The 17,926-nt window shown below is 42.8% G+C and overlaps 1 protein-coding gene across 2 annotated transcripts in view; it reads right to left on the bottom strand.

The window, feature by feature from the left end:
• The window catches only part of GXYLT1 (glucoside xylosyltransferase 1), a 180,599-nt gene that overhangs the window by 49,217 nt on the left and 113,456 nt on the right, over positions 1-17,926 (bottom strand). For both annotated transcript variants that reach the window (XM_085653073.1, XM_085653074.1), the window contains one exon: positions 10,685-10,936. In XM_085653073.1, the coding sequence (XP_085509199.1) occupies positions 10,685-10,936 (252 nt within the window). The remainder of the gene's footprint in view (positions 1-10,684; positions 10,937-17,926) is intronic.

The raw sequence follows: 17,926 nt of genomic DNA, 5'->3' as shown, positions 1-17,926 counted from the left end.
TCTGCGCTGCGGGCCCCATTGTCCCAAGAGCCGATGGCAGCGGTTTGGCGGTTCGGCAGTGCACCAGCCCATCGTTCGGGTCGGGACCACAGGGAGCGCGCTTGGGTGGGTCATCTTCGTCGGCGGTGCAGGAGCCACGGGTGGGTCAGTGGGTATGGGTGGGTACTGATTGTGCAGCTTTCAGGGCACAGGGTGGCAGTACCGGGGTCACTGGGGGTGCAACAGGCGAGAAGGAACAAGACTGTCTGAGCGGCTTACGGGACACACTGCCAGTTTTATCCACACGGAGTGCGGCCGGCAAGCGCAAATTGCGGATGGAGCACGCTGCGGCTCCGTCTGGGGGGCCCCTTGAGGGAGGGCGATCTGGAGCGGATTTCCTTTCCCCTACGGGCCACCCCTCAGATATGACACAGGTTCATTGGAAATTGAGTCCTGGGGGACGGGGTGCTTTGGAGAAGACGGGGGCCAGTGGGGCACCTTATGGTGGATGTGGTGATGCTTTGCTATTGGACATTGACAGTGACGATTTGGAGGAAGGTGAATTGAGGGATGGGGATGGTGTCGGTGGGGAGCATTTTATGACATCTGTGAAGGGTAAGAGGGGTTTGTCGGGGCAACACAGTGTGCTTAGTCTTTTGCAGACGTCTAGTGCGGACCAAGCAAAGGTGCGGGAGCCTGCAGCTGTCAGTCGGCCACAGGAGGTCCGTCAAGTCTTCAATCAAAGCGCAGCTCCGTTGCCAACAGGTACGGCGGGTTGGTAGTCAGTTTGGCAACAAGGAGGTCACCCTCAGAAATTAACCAGGTCCATTGGTGTTGGTGGGGGGGGGGAGGGATTCGGGGGGGAGACATTGGGGGAAAAGGTGCCTGCTGGGGAAGTACAACAAGGTTCTTTGCTGGGGGAGGTGCGGGGGGGGGGGGTGAATCCGTGGTTGGTACTACGGCACTCCCAGCCACGGGTAAGGAGGTCACGGTGTCCGTGGAAGAGGATAAGAATATACACCAAAAATTGCCTTATATGGGGATTGCTATGCCATTGGGCTCCCATTTATCGGATAGGACAAAAAGCTGAATTTGGCGTCATGAGTTTGTTGACGTTTTTAAATTGTTGCATCGCGATATCCAGGCAAAAGAAGGCTCCAAGGAGGAGAAATGGGAGCTGGCCAGACGTCCTAGGGTCCCCAAAACTATTGAGAACTGGACTTCTGCCTTTCTTATTTACGCTTCCATTTATTGTGAAAAGTATCAGGACAGGGGTTTTTGCAGTAGGCAGTTTCGCAGGTACAAGCATGAGTGCTCCCAATGTGGAAGCAAGCATCCCCTCACACAATGTTTCGCGGGCCAGGGGTTCGGTGACCAGGGAAGGGGGCAGCGGGGAAGAGAGCAGGTTTTCAGTTTGCGGAGGCGAAAGGCTCCTACCCCAATTAGGTTTGAGGTTTTGGTGCGCTGGCTGGAGGACTATCCGGACGCTGCAGCTGCCAACAGACTATTTTGGGGTTTCAAAGATGGTTTCAAGATTGGTTACCAGGGCCCACGTCAGAGTAGGTGGGCTGATAATTTGAAGTCAGCTAAGCAGTTCCCACAGGTGGTTCAGCAGAAGTTGCAGTCTGAAGTGGGGGCGGGTAGAGTTGCTGGTCCTTTTGTTCACTGTCCACTGCCCAATTTGATTGTCTCCCCACTGGGGGTAGTGCCGAAAAAGAAAGCAGGGGATTTCCGTTTGATACACCACTTGTCGTGGCCTGAGGGTTCCTCAATTAATGATTTTATATCGCCTGCTAATTCTTGCGTGTCTTACGCTTCTGTGGATGATGCTCTGCGTTTGGTTAGATCAGCAGGGAGAGCTGCGCAATTGGCAAAGAGCGATATCCAATCGGCGTTTCGGTTGCTACTCATTCATCAGTCTGACTTTGAACTCTTGGGAATGCATGTGCAGGTGGCTTTTTATGTGGATAAAATGCTTCCCATGGGGTGTTCTATATCATGTGCCCTTTTTGAAACCTTCAGCACGTTTTTGCAGTGGCGCTTTACTTACGTTACTGGTCATGCCCTCATTTGTCATTATTTGGATGATTTTTTGTTCATTGGAGTGCAGAACACAGGTCAGTGTCAATGGGCATTGCATTCTTTCCAGATCATGACTCAGGAGTTGGGAGTGCCGTTGGCACCGGATAAGACGGAGGGTCTTAGCACAACTTTGGTGTTCTTGGGCATTGAGATTGACACGGTGGAAATGGTAGCACGGTTGCCGGTGGCGAAAGTGCAAGAGATTTCAGCATTTTTGTCCTCCGTGATGGAGGAGCGCAAATTGGAGCTCAGGAAGGTGCAAAAACTGCTAGGATACCTCAACTTTGCGTGTAGGGTGGTACGGGCTGGGAGAACCTTCTGTAGGAGGCTTGGGATATCTATGTCTGGGGAAATTCTCCCGCACCACAGAGTGAGTATTTCAGCGGCTACTAGGGCGGATTTGTCCATATGGTTGACTTTTCTGGCAGACTTTAATGGTGTGTCTTTGTTTTTTGCGGATGAAGATATGATTTGGCAAGTTCCGATTTACTCGGATGCGTCTGGAGCTAAAGGTTTTGGCATATTCTGGGAGGGGCGTAGGTGCGCCGAAAGTTGGCCGAGGCATTGGCTATTGCAGGGTTGCAGTATCGCCTTTTTTGAGTTTTTCCCCCTCCTTGTTGCTTTGTATGTTTGGGGTGAGGAATTTCAGAATCGCTCAGTGCTGTTTAATGTTGATAACCTAGCTGTAGTTGACTTGATTAATAAACAGAAGGCCAGGGATTTGAGAGTCTTACGTTTGTTGCGTGCTTTTATGCTCAAATGTTCACAGCTTAACATTGTTTTTAAGGCACGGCACATTCCAGGAGTACATAACGGAATAGCAGACTCTCTGCCTCGTTTGCAGTGGGCGAAATTTCGCAAGCTGGCACCTGGGGCAGAACCCAACAAGACCCAAATCCCGCAGTGTGTCTGGGAGTGGGGGGACTGAGAATTGTCGCCTTGGTAGAGAACTCAGTAGCGGCATCTACGAGAAGGAGCGATCAGCAAGCCTGGAGCGAGTTCTTTTGCAATAGTAACCTGTGTGCTGGGAATAGGAGGAGGATGAATGATGAACAATTTTTGCTAGACTTTGTGTTGCACCTGATAGGCAAAGGTTTTTCCCACACTACCATTTCTGGAAAATTGGCGGGGATTTCTTTTTACGGGCAGTTGAGGTGGGGGAGGGATCCGGTGAAGGGGGTTTTGGTGCAGAAGGTTCTTAGAGGTTTAAGTAGGTTTCAGGCGGGGTCAAAGCCTTTGAGGCGGGCGGTGACGTTTGGGTTGTTACAAAGGATGCTTTTACAGCTCCCTTTTTGCTGTTACAATGAGTCGGAATGTGGACTGTTTAGGTTATATTTTCTATGGTTGTTTTTTGGGGCATTCAGAGCATCTGAGATCCTTGGTTTGCGGCATAGGACAGGTATTCACAGTGGGGAGGTTTTTCTAAAAGATCAACGGTTGCGCCTTTGGTTGCGGGTTTCAAAAACTCATCAGTTAGGCAGGGGAAAATGGGTTTTCTTAAACAGGAGTGGGGTGGGTCAATGCTGTCCTGTCAAGGAATGGGAGGTTTTCAAAGCCTCTAGTTTTTCTCCTGGAGGAATTTTTTGCCATGCCCAGGGGCGTCCGATTTCAGTTGCCCAGTTGTTGGCTGTAATGAGAAGGGTGCTCCTTCATTTGGGTGAGAATCCTTTATGTTTTGGAATGCACTCTTTCCGTATTGGGGCAGCCACAGAGGCGGCTCAGTTGGGGTGGTCCTGGGCAGACATAAGGCGTATTGGGAGATGGAAGTCCAAATGCTGCAAAAAATATGTTAGGAAATAATCTTGACGGATCATCTGTTCCTTGGTTAATGTTTGTTTTTCTACCTAGGTAAGATTCTGGGGCGTGTAAATTTGAAAAAGACAACATGGCTAATAGGACATTCCTTCGTAAAATGGGCCGCTGTGTATGCTGACCAACAGATTTGTGGGAGATCGCTTGGACTTCACAGTGCTAGCCATGAGGTGGTATGGTAGGGGAAAGGGGGAATGCGCTGGGGGGGATTGTTCCCCCTTTTGGCCAGGATGCGTTCCGGAAGGGGCCCACCGAATTTGCTTATTATCCATTTGGAGGAGAATGATCTAGTTGATTTATCTGGCCTGACTCTAATAAAGTTGATGAAACGTGATCTGGAGGTCCTCACGTCTTCTTGGGAAGGCACCCAGGTGGTATGGACAGAGTTCATAATGCGGCTGCATTGGAGAGGAGCTCGTCACCATGCGGCTATGGAAAAAGCGAGACGGAAGGTTAACCGAGCCATGAGACTTTATTGTGAGGGCAATGGTGTGAAAGTTCTCGCTCACTCTAACATACGGAGCACAGAAGGATATCTTTTTAGGGAAGAAGGGGTACATTTGTCTACGATGGGGCAAGCGTACTATTTACTGGAGTTAAGGGACTTGATTGCGCAAATTTGGAAAGAAAGTATCTGGTGGTCCTGAGAAGGGTCTTCAAAAATTTGCTCAGGGGTGGGGCAGGAAAACTCTTTTGGTTTTCCTGGTTGGCGGGTTTTTGCTGGGTGGGGTGGGCAGCCTTGAGCGGGATTGTCCATCCTCCAACGGGGGAGGTGGAGGACTCAGTCACGTGGACAGGAAATGAAAATGAGGGGGAGTTATCTACAGGGGTCAGTTATTCGGGTTCTGAGTGGGGTTTACATTGGGGGTAGGTTTTGAAGATAGGTTGAAATAAACTTGGGGAATTTATTTCATTATATAAGGACAAATGTGTTGTAAAAAATAATATATTTGGCACCTGTCTTAATAAAGTGACCTTTTTTGCTAAACAAAGAAGTTGTGGGTCGTGAGTTATTGTGCGATGATTCACAACCAAAAGACACTGCAGGGTCAATCTTTCGAAGTTCAAATGAACCACTGGTATCGACCCCATATGTTGCGTGTCAGCGCCCCCCACAGTTCCATGCAAACAAGAGAGCGAACAAGCAAGACGTGCACCAGGAATCGTCAGATATCTCATGGCAGTGCCATTAGATTCCATGAAGTGGTCAGGCACTGTAGATCTAGCGGGAATCTTCAATGACTAGCTTGCAAGTTACCAGCAGCTGTGCACGCAAATCCCAGTGCCACACCTGCACATTGCATCAAACAACGCCACTACGCTTTGGAAGGAAAATAAATGCATTCTCCCGAAATGGATGAATTTTTGGATGTCAAAAATGATCAGGCTTCTGTTTCGAGACAAATTGCTTCCATTTCTAAAATAAACTTAATGCTGATATTTCAGCAATAATTCACGGTGGTGAGTTAAGTGAGTTAAGGAAACTTGTTGGTTACGTCACTTTCTTAGTGACAGCACTTGCTGCTACGGCTATTTTATTACTCAAGTAAAGGCTTTTCACTTTTTTAAAGCTTTTTATGACATGACTGAAGGTAACACTGCCTGATGCCTCAGGGAAAGCAGGGCTGGAAATCCTGCAAGGCACACCCTGTCCTGTAATCTTGTCAGTTGTGGTCACCTATGAAACCCTTGATAGCATTTGTTAGTAGTTCCGGATGATTTTCATCGGTGATCAAAGGTAGGTCTAGTTACAGAAGATGTGTCCCTCTGGATTTGCATATTTTATGTTACCAGAGTGTCCACCATTTGTATGGTACTGTAGCACTTTCTGAGTTCTTCAGATAATGACTTGTTTGGAATGTTGAAAAGACGGGCTAATTTGTATGACCACGAGATTACAAGGAAATCTCGTGCATGCTATGCACTTGTGTACTTTATATGGCTCTGTTTTAACAGGGAAACATGAGTATTTCACCACATTTTGTGAAGCAAACTTAAAACTCTCTGCTAACTACCTAGAGAGAAACCAGCTGAAATTAACTGCTTACGACATTTTCCTCCATTTTGTGAACAAGTGTACGCTTTCTATTGTGTAAAAGATCACTTGTCTAACAGGAGTCGTCTTTAGAAAAATATAATATACACATTATTCTATCAAAAGTTTTTTTCACAAAGATACACAACTGGTTGGCGCAGTTGCCAACTTGATTATGGTACGCTGGGAGTAAACAAATATCTTATTGTGAACGCAAGGTTCAACATTTCTATAAAACCCGCTAAAGAAAACACTTGCTATTTCGTTTCTTCGCTATTACACTACATTTGAAAATAATATAAAAAGTGCAAGCGGTGAAAGAATTCCCCAAAAACACTCAACAGTTCATTTGGAATTAATGTTATATGTAGAGATTTTTAAATAAACCAACTGATATGAATAAATATCACCTTGTTCACATTTCGTCTTTTAGTGTACAAGGCAACCTTGCAGCGCCACCTTCTGGTGCATCTCATGAATATGTGTCTAAAATGAAGCAACGATGTTATTCAGGTGGATTACCAAACTTTCGTGGAAATAATTTCGTGATGCGAGAATATTGTGTCAAAAATACCGTTGTGTTAAAATATCGTGGGACAGAATATAAAAGACAACAGTAGTGTCTTTAGCTATATAGTGACGTTGATTAAATATAGTTGAATATGATACCGCTTACTTACAGTTGTATAAAATATCATTTTTAGTACATATGTTCGGTATTATATTATGCTTAGGTATTGGTATTATGATAAAAGTTTTTTTAATAAAGTTTGACATTTTAAATGTATAATTTAATATATTTAAACTTAATTTCTTATTTTTAATTTAGTAGCAGGTTGCTGGGGCTATGGTAGGAAGTTCTTTAAAATATACATTCTTTAAATTTGTTATGTGTATTGTCATTAATTGGTAATTAACTTTGTTATCTTTTTAACTGATTCTTGTTTTATTTATTTAGTATAGTGGGTCATTTTTAATTTGTAATTCAAATTTCTTAAAATTTAATTAGTAATTTTTCATTTTAGTGTGGGTTGGGTTGTTTGTAGGAGATTAGGGTGCGCAGTTCTTTAAAATATAAATATTTATTTCAAACTTTTTAAGGTAAATTAAGTAATTCATTAGCAACTATGTACATTATTTGACTGTTAATGAAATTATTTTTGTATAGTTTGTAATTTATAATGAGTAGCTTAATAATGAATTACTAACTTTTTGATTTAGTAGAGGGTTGTTGCATTTCTAGAGAGTCTGGATGGGATGTAATTAAAAATATAAATTACAGTTTTTTATTTTTATTAATTGTTTATGTAAATTAATGCCAAATGTTCTGCAATATGTAGGGAGGAGCTAAAGGGACTGAGAAAAATACCAACAGCAATGGAGTGGGATGTTATATGTGAGGCGTTCAAGGGTTGGGAGGTACCTACGCCGGCAATGTTGAGTTGATGGCAACTGTGGCTGAAGCATTGTACGCAGGAGGCGGGTGCCCTCTACAAAATGTATCTAAACTGGTTGTATTGCAAGGGATGGTGTAGCGTGTCCCGGTTAAGTGCAGGTCTCTTTGTGAAATGTTATAGACTTATTCTGTCTGTACTTCAGCCTTTTTATGGTGTTCCCAGTTGGATGAATATGGGTGGAGGTTGGGGGGAGGTGCCCTGGGGGGATTGTTATAGGATTATTGAGAAATGCAAAATGTGGTCTAAAAATACAAAATGGAATATTTAATGCCAAAGTAAAAAATGTCCAACTGGAACGTGTTGTTGTTAGGAGTTATGCACATGTAGGTGTTATACTAACTATACGCTCAGGCGTGTACTAGTGGGGCATATGCCATTGTACCGTATTGGCACAACATGGTCCTAAGGTGGACGTGGAAAACTGTATGTATATTTTAATAAACCGAATAAAGTTTGTGTTAAAAAAAAAAATGTTTATGTTAATTAAAATATCTATTTGTGATTATGTATGCAAATTAGTTTATTAATTGTGTTAATTGTTGTATTGTTTAATTATTTGTTAATCTGTTGACCAGAATATTTAATAATATACTTTTGGAAAATAGTATTATATTTATTACTTGTTTTAACTTTATTTGTTTTATTCATTTTCAATTTAATATTAATAATATTTTATTTATAACTTTTAATAATTGCATGTCGAGTATTGGGGAAGTGTATTTATTTTAAATATCTGTAATTTGTTTTATATTTGTAAATTCATTTTACAATACGATTTTTATATAACATCTAATTTCATTTATCTACGATGAATATATTTTTTGTTTTTTAAATATATTGAAATCGTTTTATTTTATGTATTTAAATATCTTTATCAAAACGTTTAGGAATTGGAATGATTTATCTAACCACTCTAAAGAGCAGCAGTAGGGAAAATGTTGTACAGATCTGAGTGGGAACTGCAAGTCCAATCCATCCAAAGTACAGCACTTTTTCCTTCCTTACATTGTCATGGGAATAGTATTTCATGGGAACAGTGAATCTAACCCATCCCAAATCCAACACTTTTCCTACTGTTACTTACATTGGAGTGGAAATACTAAATCTAATACGTTCCCTGCATTTGCTTATTTTATGGTGTGAACAGTAAATCTAACCCCTGCAAAGTTGTACACTTTATCTAGTATTGTTTGGTTTGGATTATACTTTTTTTAATAGTCGTTTATTTCATGTTTATTTTGTTTGTTACTTTTGTTGGTTTTGTAGTCATTTAATTTTCTTATAAAGTTTAGGATATGTTTTGCTACATACAGGTTTGTTGAGATTCATTTTTAAGGTATTGTTAATATTTTAACATGTTTTTTTTAGTTTATATTAATATATAAAACCATGTATCATTAATTATATTATTTAGTGGTTTCATATTTAATATATATATATATATATATATATATATATATATATATATATATATATATATATATATATATATTCATTCTTGTGTAACTATATTTTTGTTAATGATATTTTGCCATACAAGCACTGATCAAGGGACTTTTCCACTAGTGTCCCAGTTTTGTAGAAAAGCTGGCTTTGAGTCAATAGACTGTCTTGACATACGGAGAAGCTTTGTTCCATTAGCACACAAAGGACCATCTAGCGAGAACTGGGCTTTGGAAATTTCTATTCTTAGTGGGGTGTGCTGACACATTAGCATCTGAAGGAAGACTTCTGCAGTAATCTACTCTGGAATAAGAGGAAGCAGTATTGCTTAGTGTATGGAGAAGAGATGATCCATTGCAAGAAGACCAGAAAGACCAATTCGACTAAAGCCTGTATGTAGGGTATCACAAGAAAGCGAGTCATCCACATGCCACAAGGAGCTTGCAGCCCAACTGCCGAGAACTGAAATGAAAACATTTTGCAAAGCTTTGCAAGAAGGGTTAGAACCTGCAGAAGATGTTCAAGGGTGCAAGTCTGGTAGGCATGTGGCAGCTTAACCTGCCGTTAGCATTTGCTACCAATGTATAAAGCTATTGTCACCCCATACATAGACATAACTAGACAAACTTGTTTCAAGGCTCTCCGTTGTGCTCACAGAGCTATGCACTGAACTGGGCCATTCGCCATCAAAATAAAACTTTGGTGACAGGCTCAAATGAAAATCCACCATTCTAGATGGGCCCACCTATGAATGATGGGATGGCTCAACCATCCCACCATTCATGAAAATATATCTTGGAGAAACTTCTTGCTCTGTTTCTTTGCTCAGACATCCAAGCTCATCCTGAATCTGCAGAGTACTTGGGGCCTGATTACAAGTTTGGCGGTCCTACAGCGGCAACAGACCTCCACTGTCCGCTCCAGGACTGCCAAACCCTTGATGCGACCGTCCGAAATCCTGATCTGGCGGGGGGTGTTGCGGCGGTTGGAATGTAACAGTCTGAAAGGATCATAGAAGAGCCTACAACGCAGACAGCCGCAGTCAGACACCCAACTGCACCTTGCTGCGCAGTGTGGCATACATGCCACACCGTGGAGGAAGTGGGGGTGCAAATACAGGGGGGCACTGCATGTGCCCCCCCAGCCCAAATCCGGCAGGGGGCCTTGTTGGGCACCACTACCTCCAGGATAGGCGCTCCAAACGTGCTATGGCGAGACTGTGCCATGGCTTAGCATTGGTTCCTCAGTGCTGCATTTGAAAAGGCACTATAAATAATCTATAATTTGCTCTGCACACCCATACCCTGATAAATGTTCACAATGAAGAGATTACAGCATACACAAAGATGGTGAGAATGTCTTATTCTTCTTTACTTTACTCCCTCCATAAAGCAGCTACAAGTTAATTGTAACTTGAACGAAGCACCCTTATCGGAGGGCACAAACACTCTTCACAAACAAGTCACATTGCAAATTCAGGTTACTAATCAATCATTCATAATCAACTTATTAGCTTCTTACTCATCCACGCACATTCACTTCAGAGCTTTCTCAGGGGTCTGAGGCACTATTCAACTGCTTTTACACTACAATACAATGGTGATATTTTTATCACCATTAATTTAAATAAAATAAAGAATATGGGAAAAATGTGCAATATTTCTAAATAGAAGTTAGACCCCAGAAGGGTCTGTAGAACACCCTTACATTAAAGAAATAAAGTTGAATTAAAAGCGATAAGCTTCATCGGCCTAAGAATATCAGAGGTACTCTGAACAAAGTGCATGTAAATATATAACAATTATAGTGTTTTGTTCTGTTTCGTTTATTACAAAAGAAATGGACACATTACTCAAAACATATGAAGGATTCATACCCTAAAATGCTTTCTCCTCATGCGGGTCATGTTCATTAACATAACACCAGAATTAATTCCAGTTTTCCCATAGTATGGGTGCCTAGCAAAGCGATTATACCATCCAATGCGAGGCTCTTCGTGTTCTGGCGCCATTGCAGCTATCTGAGTAGCATTAAATGTTTTCAGTAAAGCCCAAATGTCATCCACAGGCCGTAAAAAAAGGATGTCTGTATCGACGTACAACAAGGAATCGACATGTTTAAGTATTAACTGTAAAAGGAGAAAGATAAAACAGCAAATTAGACTTCTACTTCAAAATGCATGCTATTTATAATCACAAAAGCAGTATACAGTTTCAAAAATATAGCATTTTATACAAAACAAGCAATGGCAAATGGTCTTTCGCCGACTGATTTTAGCTTTGTCACTGCTTGTTTTGTTTTGTCATGGTGTTTGTAAAACTTTATTTTTGAGGTGGTGCCTGGCACAACAAAATACCAATGAATGAAGATGGTGCTGATGAAAGCCCCTATATGCAAGTATGTCCGTTTGTATGTGTGTGAGTGTGTGTGTATATATATATATATATTCACTTAAAAAACCATAGGTTTCACGCATGTTATAGTTAGCTGGACATTTCACTCGTAAAAAACCAATGAAATTCCCCCGTTATAGTTAGTGCAGGGAACTATAACTCACGCGACCGCAATCCTCTGCTGATGACGTCAGATATTACATCACTGATGACATATGTGTCTTTATGAAAAATAAATATTTGTAATATATGTATAGCTAAAGATTAATGGAAGAAGACATGGGTAAATAAGTGTCTAAATACAGTGATGTAATATCTGACGTCATCAGCAGAGGATTGCGGTCGCGTGAGTTATAGTTGCCTGCACTAACTATAACGGGGGAATTTCATTGGTTTTTTACGAGTGAAATGTCCAGCTAACTATAACATGTGTGAAACCTATGGTTTTTTAAGTGAATTTGCAAGGTTTTTTAAATGCTAATTCGTAACTATAACGTGTGTGAAACCTATGGTTTTTTCAGTGAATATATAAACATATAAATATAATCTGCATATCTATATAAATATAAATTCATGCAAACATATACATATATGCATACATATGCATGATATGTACATGAAAGTTTGAAAAACTCTAATACAAGCAAAGCTAAAAAGCCACCTAATTACAAACAGAATTGCTTTAACTTAAACGAGGGCGAGACCTATTGCATTTTCAATGCTTGTTTACTTTGATTCCATCAAGAAGGCATTCAGATGTGTCCCACATTTTCCATAAATTCTGAATGGTAGCACTCTAGTTGCTCATTAGATCACTGTAGTAAAGCTACTGCTCACCAGGGAAGTCTGCTGCTGGTATTGAAAGTGCATGTTTCAGTCTGCATGTCAGAATTTTTTAATGAAATAGAAGAGGATTTGATAAGTCACTCAAAATGTGCCCTAATTTTTCTTTTTTCCTCACTAATCATAATTTCTATGGCAAAATGAACCTCCTCATTGTGTTCCTTTTAAATTAAACTACTCACTCTCTACTACTCACTCGCTACTACTTTCTACTACTCACTCTCTACTACTCTCTACTACTCTCTACTACTCACTCTCTACTACTCACTCTCTACTACTCACTCTCTACTACTCTCTACCACTCACTCTCTACTACTCTACTACTCACTCTCTACTACTCTACTACTCACTCTCTACTACTCTCTACTACTCTCTCTCTACTACTCTCTCTCTCTACTACTCTCTCTACTACTCACTCTCTACTACACACTCTCTACTACTCACTCTCTACTACTCACTCTCTACTACTCACTCTCAACTACTCACTCTCAACTACTCACTCTACTACTCTCTCTACTACTCTCTCTACTACTCTCTACCACTCACTCTCTACTACTCTCTCTCTCTACTACTCACTCTCTACTACTCACTCTACTACTCTCTACCACTCACTCTCTACTACTCTACTACTCACTCTCTACTACTCTACTACTCACTCTCTATTACTCTCTACTACTCTCTCTCTACTACTCTCTCTCTCTACTACTCTCTCTACTACTCACTCTCTACTACACACTCTCTACTACTCACTCTCTACTACTCACTCTCTACTACTCACTCTCAACTACTCACTCTACTACTCACTCTACTACTCTCTCTACTACTCTCTCTACTACTCTCTCTACTACTCTCTACCACTCACTCTCTACTACTCTCTCTCTCTACTACTCACTCTCTACTACTCACTCTACTACTCTCTACTACTCTCTCTGCTACTCACTTTCTACTACTCTCTACTACTCACTCTCTACTACTCACTCTCTACTACTCTCTCTCTACTACACACTCTCTACTACTTGTTCTCTACTACTCACTCTACTACTCACTCTACTACTCACTCTCTACTACTCCCTACTACTCACTCTACTACTCACTCTCTACTACTCTCTACTACTCACTCTCTACTTCTCCACTACTCTCTACTAATCACTCTCTACTACTCACTCTCTACTACTCACTCTCTACTACTCTCTACTACTCACTCTCTACTACTCACTCTACTACTCATTCTCTACTACTCATTCTCTACTACTCTCTCTCTGCTACTCAGTCTCCACTACTCACTCTCTACTACTCTCTACTACTCACTCTCTAATACTCACTCTCCACTACTCCCTCTCTACTACTCTCTACTACTCCCTCTACTACTCTCTACTACTCTCTACTTCTCACTCGCTACTACTCTCTACTACTCACTCTCTACTACTCACTACTACTCTCTCCTACTCACTCTCTGCTACTCTCTCTACTACTCTCTACTACTCTCTCTACTACTCTCTCTCTACTCTCTACTCTCTATTACTCATCCTCTACTCTCTACCTTTCTCTACCTCTCTCTCTACTACTCTCTACCTCTCTACCTCTACCTCTCTACCTCTACCTCTCTGTCTCTACCTCTACGTCTCTACCTCTACGTCTCTACCTCTCTACCTCTCTCTACCTCTCTCTACACGCACACATATGCACATATATGCATTTATATATATGTATGTGTATATATATGTATATACATACATAAACATATATATAATCTGCATATCTATATTAATACAAATATAAATGCATGCATACATTTACAGATATGCATCTTATTTACATGAAATTTTGAAAAACACTAATAAAAGCAAAGCTAAAAAGCCACCTAATTACAAACAGAATTGCTTTAACTTAAACGAGGGCGAGACCTATTGCATTTTCAATGCTTGTTTACTTTGGTTCCATCAAGAAGGCATTCAGATGTGACACATTTGCCATAAATTCTGAATGGTAGCTCTCTAGTTCCTCATTAGATCACTGTAGTAAAGCTACTGCTCACCAGGGAAGTCTGCTGCTGGTATTCAAAGTGCATGTTTCAGTCTGCATGTCAGAACTTTTTAATGAAATAGAAGAGGATTTGAGAAGTCAAAATGTGCCCTAAGTTTTCTTTCTGCAGCACTAGTCATAATTTCTATGGCAAAATGAACCCCCTCATTTTGTTCCTTTGCAAATTAAATGTTTTAAATGTTACCACTTTATTCCAATCAAGATGGCTGCAGGTGTGCCATACTTTTGTCATAAGTAAGACTGTTAGCGCTCTAGTTGTTCTTTAAAACACTCTGGGATTTCTGTCATTGGGCTATACTTGGGCTACATCTCGGTGATATTTGTGCTACATTTGGGCTCTTTTGTCTCTGGTGGCCATCTTGGGAGACTTGTTATGAAGTTTCCTAATTTCCTCATTTACTGCAGTCTCCTCAGTAGGCATACTGTCAGTTTTTTACTTTGATTCAATGAAGAAGGCATTCAGATGTGTCACACATTTGCCATAAATTCAGAATGTTAGCACTCTAGTTGCTCATTAGATCACTGTAGTAAAGCTACTGCTCACCAGGGAAGTCTGCTGCTGGTATTGAAAGTGCATGTTTCAGTCTGCATGTCAGAATTCTTTAATGAAATAGAAGAGGATTTGAGAAGTCACTCAAAATGTGCCCTAATCTTTCTTTCTGCAGCACTAATGAATATGCTACTTACCAGTATGCATCTGTTCTTGGCATGTAGGGCTGCTGACATTCATATCTGTGCATAGATCGCCGCCTAGTGTTGGGTCCGGATGTTTGCACGTTGTTGTCCTGGAAGAGTCTTCGAAGTATCCTTGGATAGGTGACTCCTCCCCTGGACTACAGTGCGCATGGGCATCCTCTCCATCCTCAGATTGTTTTTCGCCATTGTGGCAGTGATGGAGTAGATACAGAAAGTGATGACCATGCTTACAGTAATTCTGAGAGCTGCAGCTGCTACAGGCGCCGGGGAGGAGGGAGGGCGATATGAATGTCAGCAGCCCTACATGCCAAGAACAGATGCATACTGGTAAGTAGCATATTCAGTTCGAGGCATGTGGGCTGCTGAATTCATATCTGTGCATAGAATACATAGCAGTGCCCTCTATTGGCGGCGGCTACCCGTGCCAGCTGCAGCGGTCTGAAAAAGTGTTTTGAGAACAGCCTGTCCTACAGCTGCCTGCTGTTTTGACTGCACATCTACGCAATAGTGTTTTGTAAATGTGTGTGTAGTGAACCATGTGGCTGCTCTGCATATATCATGCAGGGGAATATTTCCTAGGAAGGCCATGGAAGCCCCCAACTTACGTGTTGAGTGGGCTCGTGGTGGAATAGTTAATGTGCGTTTTGCTTTTTGATAACAGATTTGAATACACTTAACTATCCATCTGGCTATCCCTGCTTTGGAGATGGCGTTACCTTTGTGGTGTGGGGCAAAGGCAACGAACAGTTGTTTTGTCTTCCTGAAGGGTTTAGTCCTATCGATGTAGTACATGAGGGCCCTCCGTACATCTAGTGTATGTAGTGCCCTTTCTGCAACAGTTTGTGGGTTTTGGAAGAAAACTGGCAGTTCAATAGTCTGATTCATGTGGAACTGCGATATTACCTTGGGCATGAATTTGGGGTTGGTACGTAGTACGACCCTGTTGGTGTGAACCTGTATAAATGGCTCTTGAACGGTTAGTGCCTGGAGTTCACTAACTCTTCTTAGGGAATTGATCGCTACAAGGAAGGCCACTTTCCAGGTAAGGAATTGAATCTCGCATGAGTGTAGAGGTTCAAAGGGTGGACCCATCAGGCGTGTGAGGACCAAGTTGAGGTTCCACATTGGAGCCGGTGGGTGGCTTGGTGGAATGACTCGTTTGAGTCCTTCCAAGAATGCTTTGATGGCAGGCACTCTGAATAGAGAGAGGTGCTGCCTGGTTTGCAGATAGGCTGAGATTGCGGTCAAATGGACACGTATAGAGGTGTACGCCAGATTGCATTTGATGTTTTGGATGGATGCGTCCAGCGGGTTGATGTCATTATTACCGCAATAAATGACGAACCTTTTCCATTTGGCTGCATAGCAAGCTCTGGTAGTGGGTCTCCTGGCCTCCTTAATGATGTCCATACAGTCAGGTGGCAGGTTGAGATAGCCAAACTCTAGGACTTCAGGAGCCAGATCGCCAGGTTCAGCTGTTGCGGATCTGGGTGCTGAACCTCTCCATGGTTCTGCGTCAAATGCGCGGGTTTGATCCGCAGCCTTTGATGCGGCACCACGGAAAGTTCGAGGAAGGTGGTGTACCACGGCTGGCGTGCCCACGTGGGAGCAACTAGGACGAGTGTCAGGGAGTGTTGTCGGAGTTTGCGGGCCACTAGCGGTATCAATGGCGCTGGGGGAAAAGCGTACGCAAATCTGCCGGACCAGTTCATCCATATCGCATTGCCCTGCGACTGCGGATGTGGGAATCTGGCGGCGAAGCTTTGGCATTTTGCGTTTTCGCTTGTCGCGAATAGGTCTATCTCCGGATGACCCCACTGCTGGAAGTACGGTTGGAGTACTGATGGGTGTAACTCCCACTCGTGCATCTGGTGGCTGTGTCTGCTGAGCAGATCCGCCATCTGGTTGTCCTTGCCAGGGAGGTGTTCCGCCATGAGGAACATGTTCCTTTGAATGGCCCACTTCCACATGCTCTGAGCCAGATGAGACAACTGTGGAGAGTGTGTTCCTCCCTGTTTCTGTATGTAGTACATTGCGGTCATGTTGTCCGTCCGGATCAACACGACCTTGTTGCATAGATGTACTTTGAATGCCTTCATGGCTAGGAAGATTGCCATCAGTTCCAGAAGGTTGATGTGCAACTTCTTTTGTTGTGTTGTCCATAGTCCCTGCACTGTGTAGTGGAGTACATGAGCTCCCCATCCCTGGAGAGACGCGTCCGCTGTCAGTACTATCTGTGGGACAGGCTCTTGGAATGGTCGGCCCTTGCAAAGGTTTTGTGGATTCCACCAATGCAGAGAGTTGTATGCCCGACCGCTCACCAACACTAGGTCTTTCAACTGTCCTTGAGCCTGATTCCACTGACGTGCTAGGCACTCCTGAAGTGGGCGCATATGTAATCTCGCGTGCGGGACTATGAAGATGCAGGAGGCCATCATGCCTATCAACTGCATAAACACTCGCGCTGGAAGTGAGTGATTGGGTTTGAACTTGGAGATTAGCAGTTGTATGCTGTTGATCCTCACTAAATTTGGCTGAGCTGTGGCCGCCAGAGTGTCTATAGTCGCACCTAGGTACTGTTGTACGTGTGCGGGCTGGAGATGGGACTTTGGATAATTTAGTGAGAATCCCAGACTGTGAAGAAGGTGAATGGTGCGGGACATGTGGCTTGCACATTGCTGGGCTGACTTCGCTTGAACGAGCCAGTCGTCTAGGTAGGGGTAGACGTGTATATGCTGCCTCCGTAGATGTGCTGCCACCGTAGCTAGGCACTTCGTGAAAACCCTGGGCGCTGTTGTCACGCCGAAGGGAAGGACTTTGAACTGATAGTGCTGCCCCTGAACAGTGAACCTGAGGTATTTTTTGTGTGAGGGGTGGATGGGTATGTGAAAGTACGCATCCTTGAGGTCCAGTGTGGCTAGGAAGTCTCCCTGCTTGAGAAGTGGAAGGACTTGCTGTAGAGTGAGCATGTGAAAGTGCTCTGAAAGAATGTACTGGTTCAGGGGTCTCAGGTCTAATATAGGTCTGAGCGACCCGCCCTTTTTTGGAATTAAGAAGTAGAGGGAGTACACTCCCGTACCCTGCTCGTGGATGGGTACGACCTCTATAGCGCCTTTTAGAAGCATACTTTGCACTTCTTGCTG

Source organism: Triturus cristatus, chromosome 4_1 (genome assembly GCF_964204655.1).
Source record: "Triturus cristatus chromosome 4_1, aTriCri1.1, whole genome shotgun sequence".
NCBI lineage: Eukaryota > Metazoa > Chordata > Amphibia > Caudata > Salamandridae > Triturus > Triturus cristatus.
Note: the sequence above shows the minus strand (reverse complement) of the source record. Positions and strands in the feature narration are given on the sequence as shown.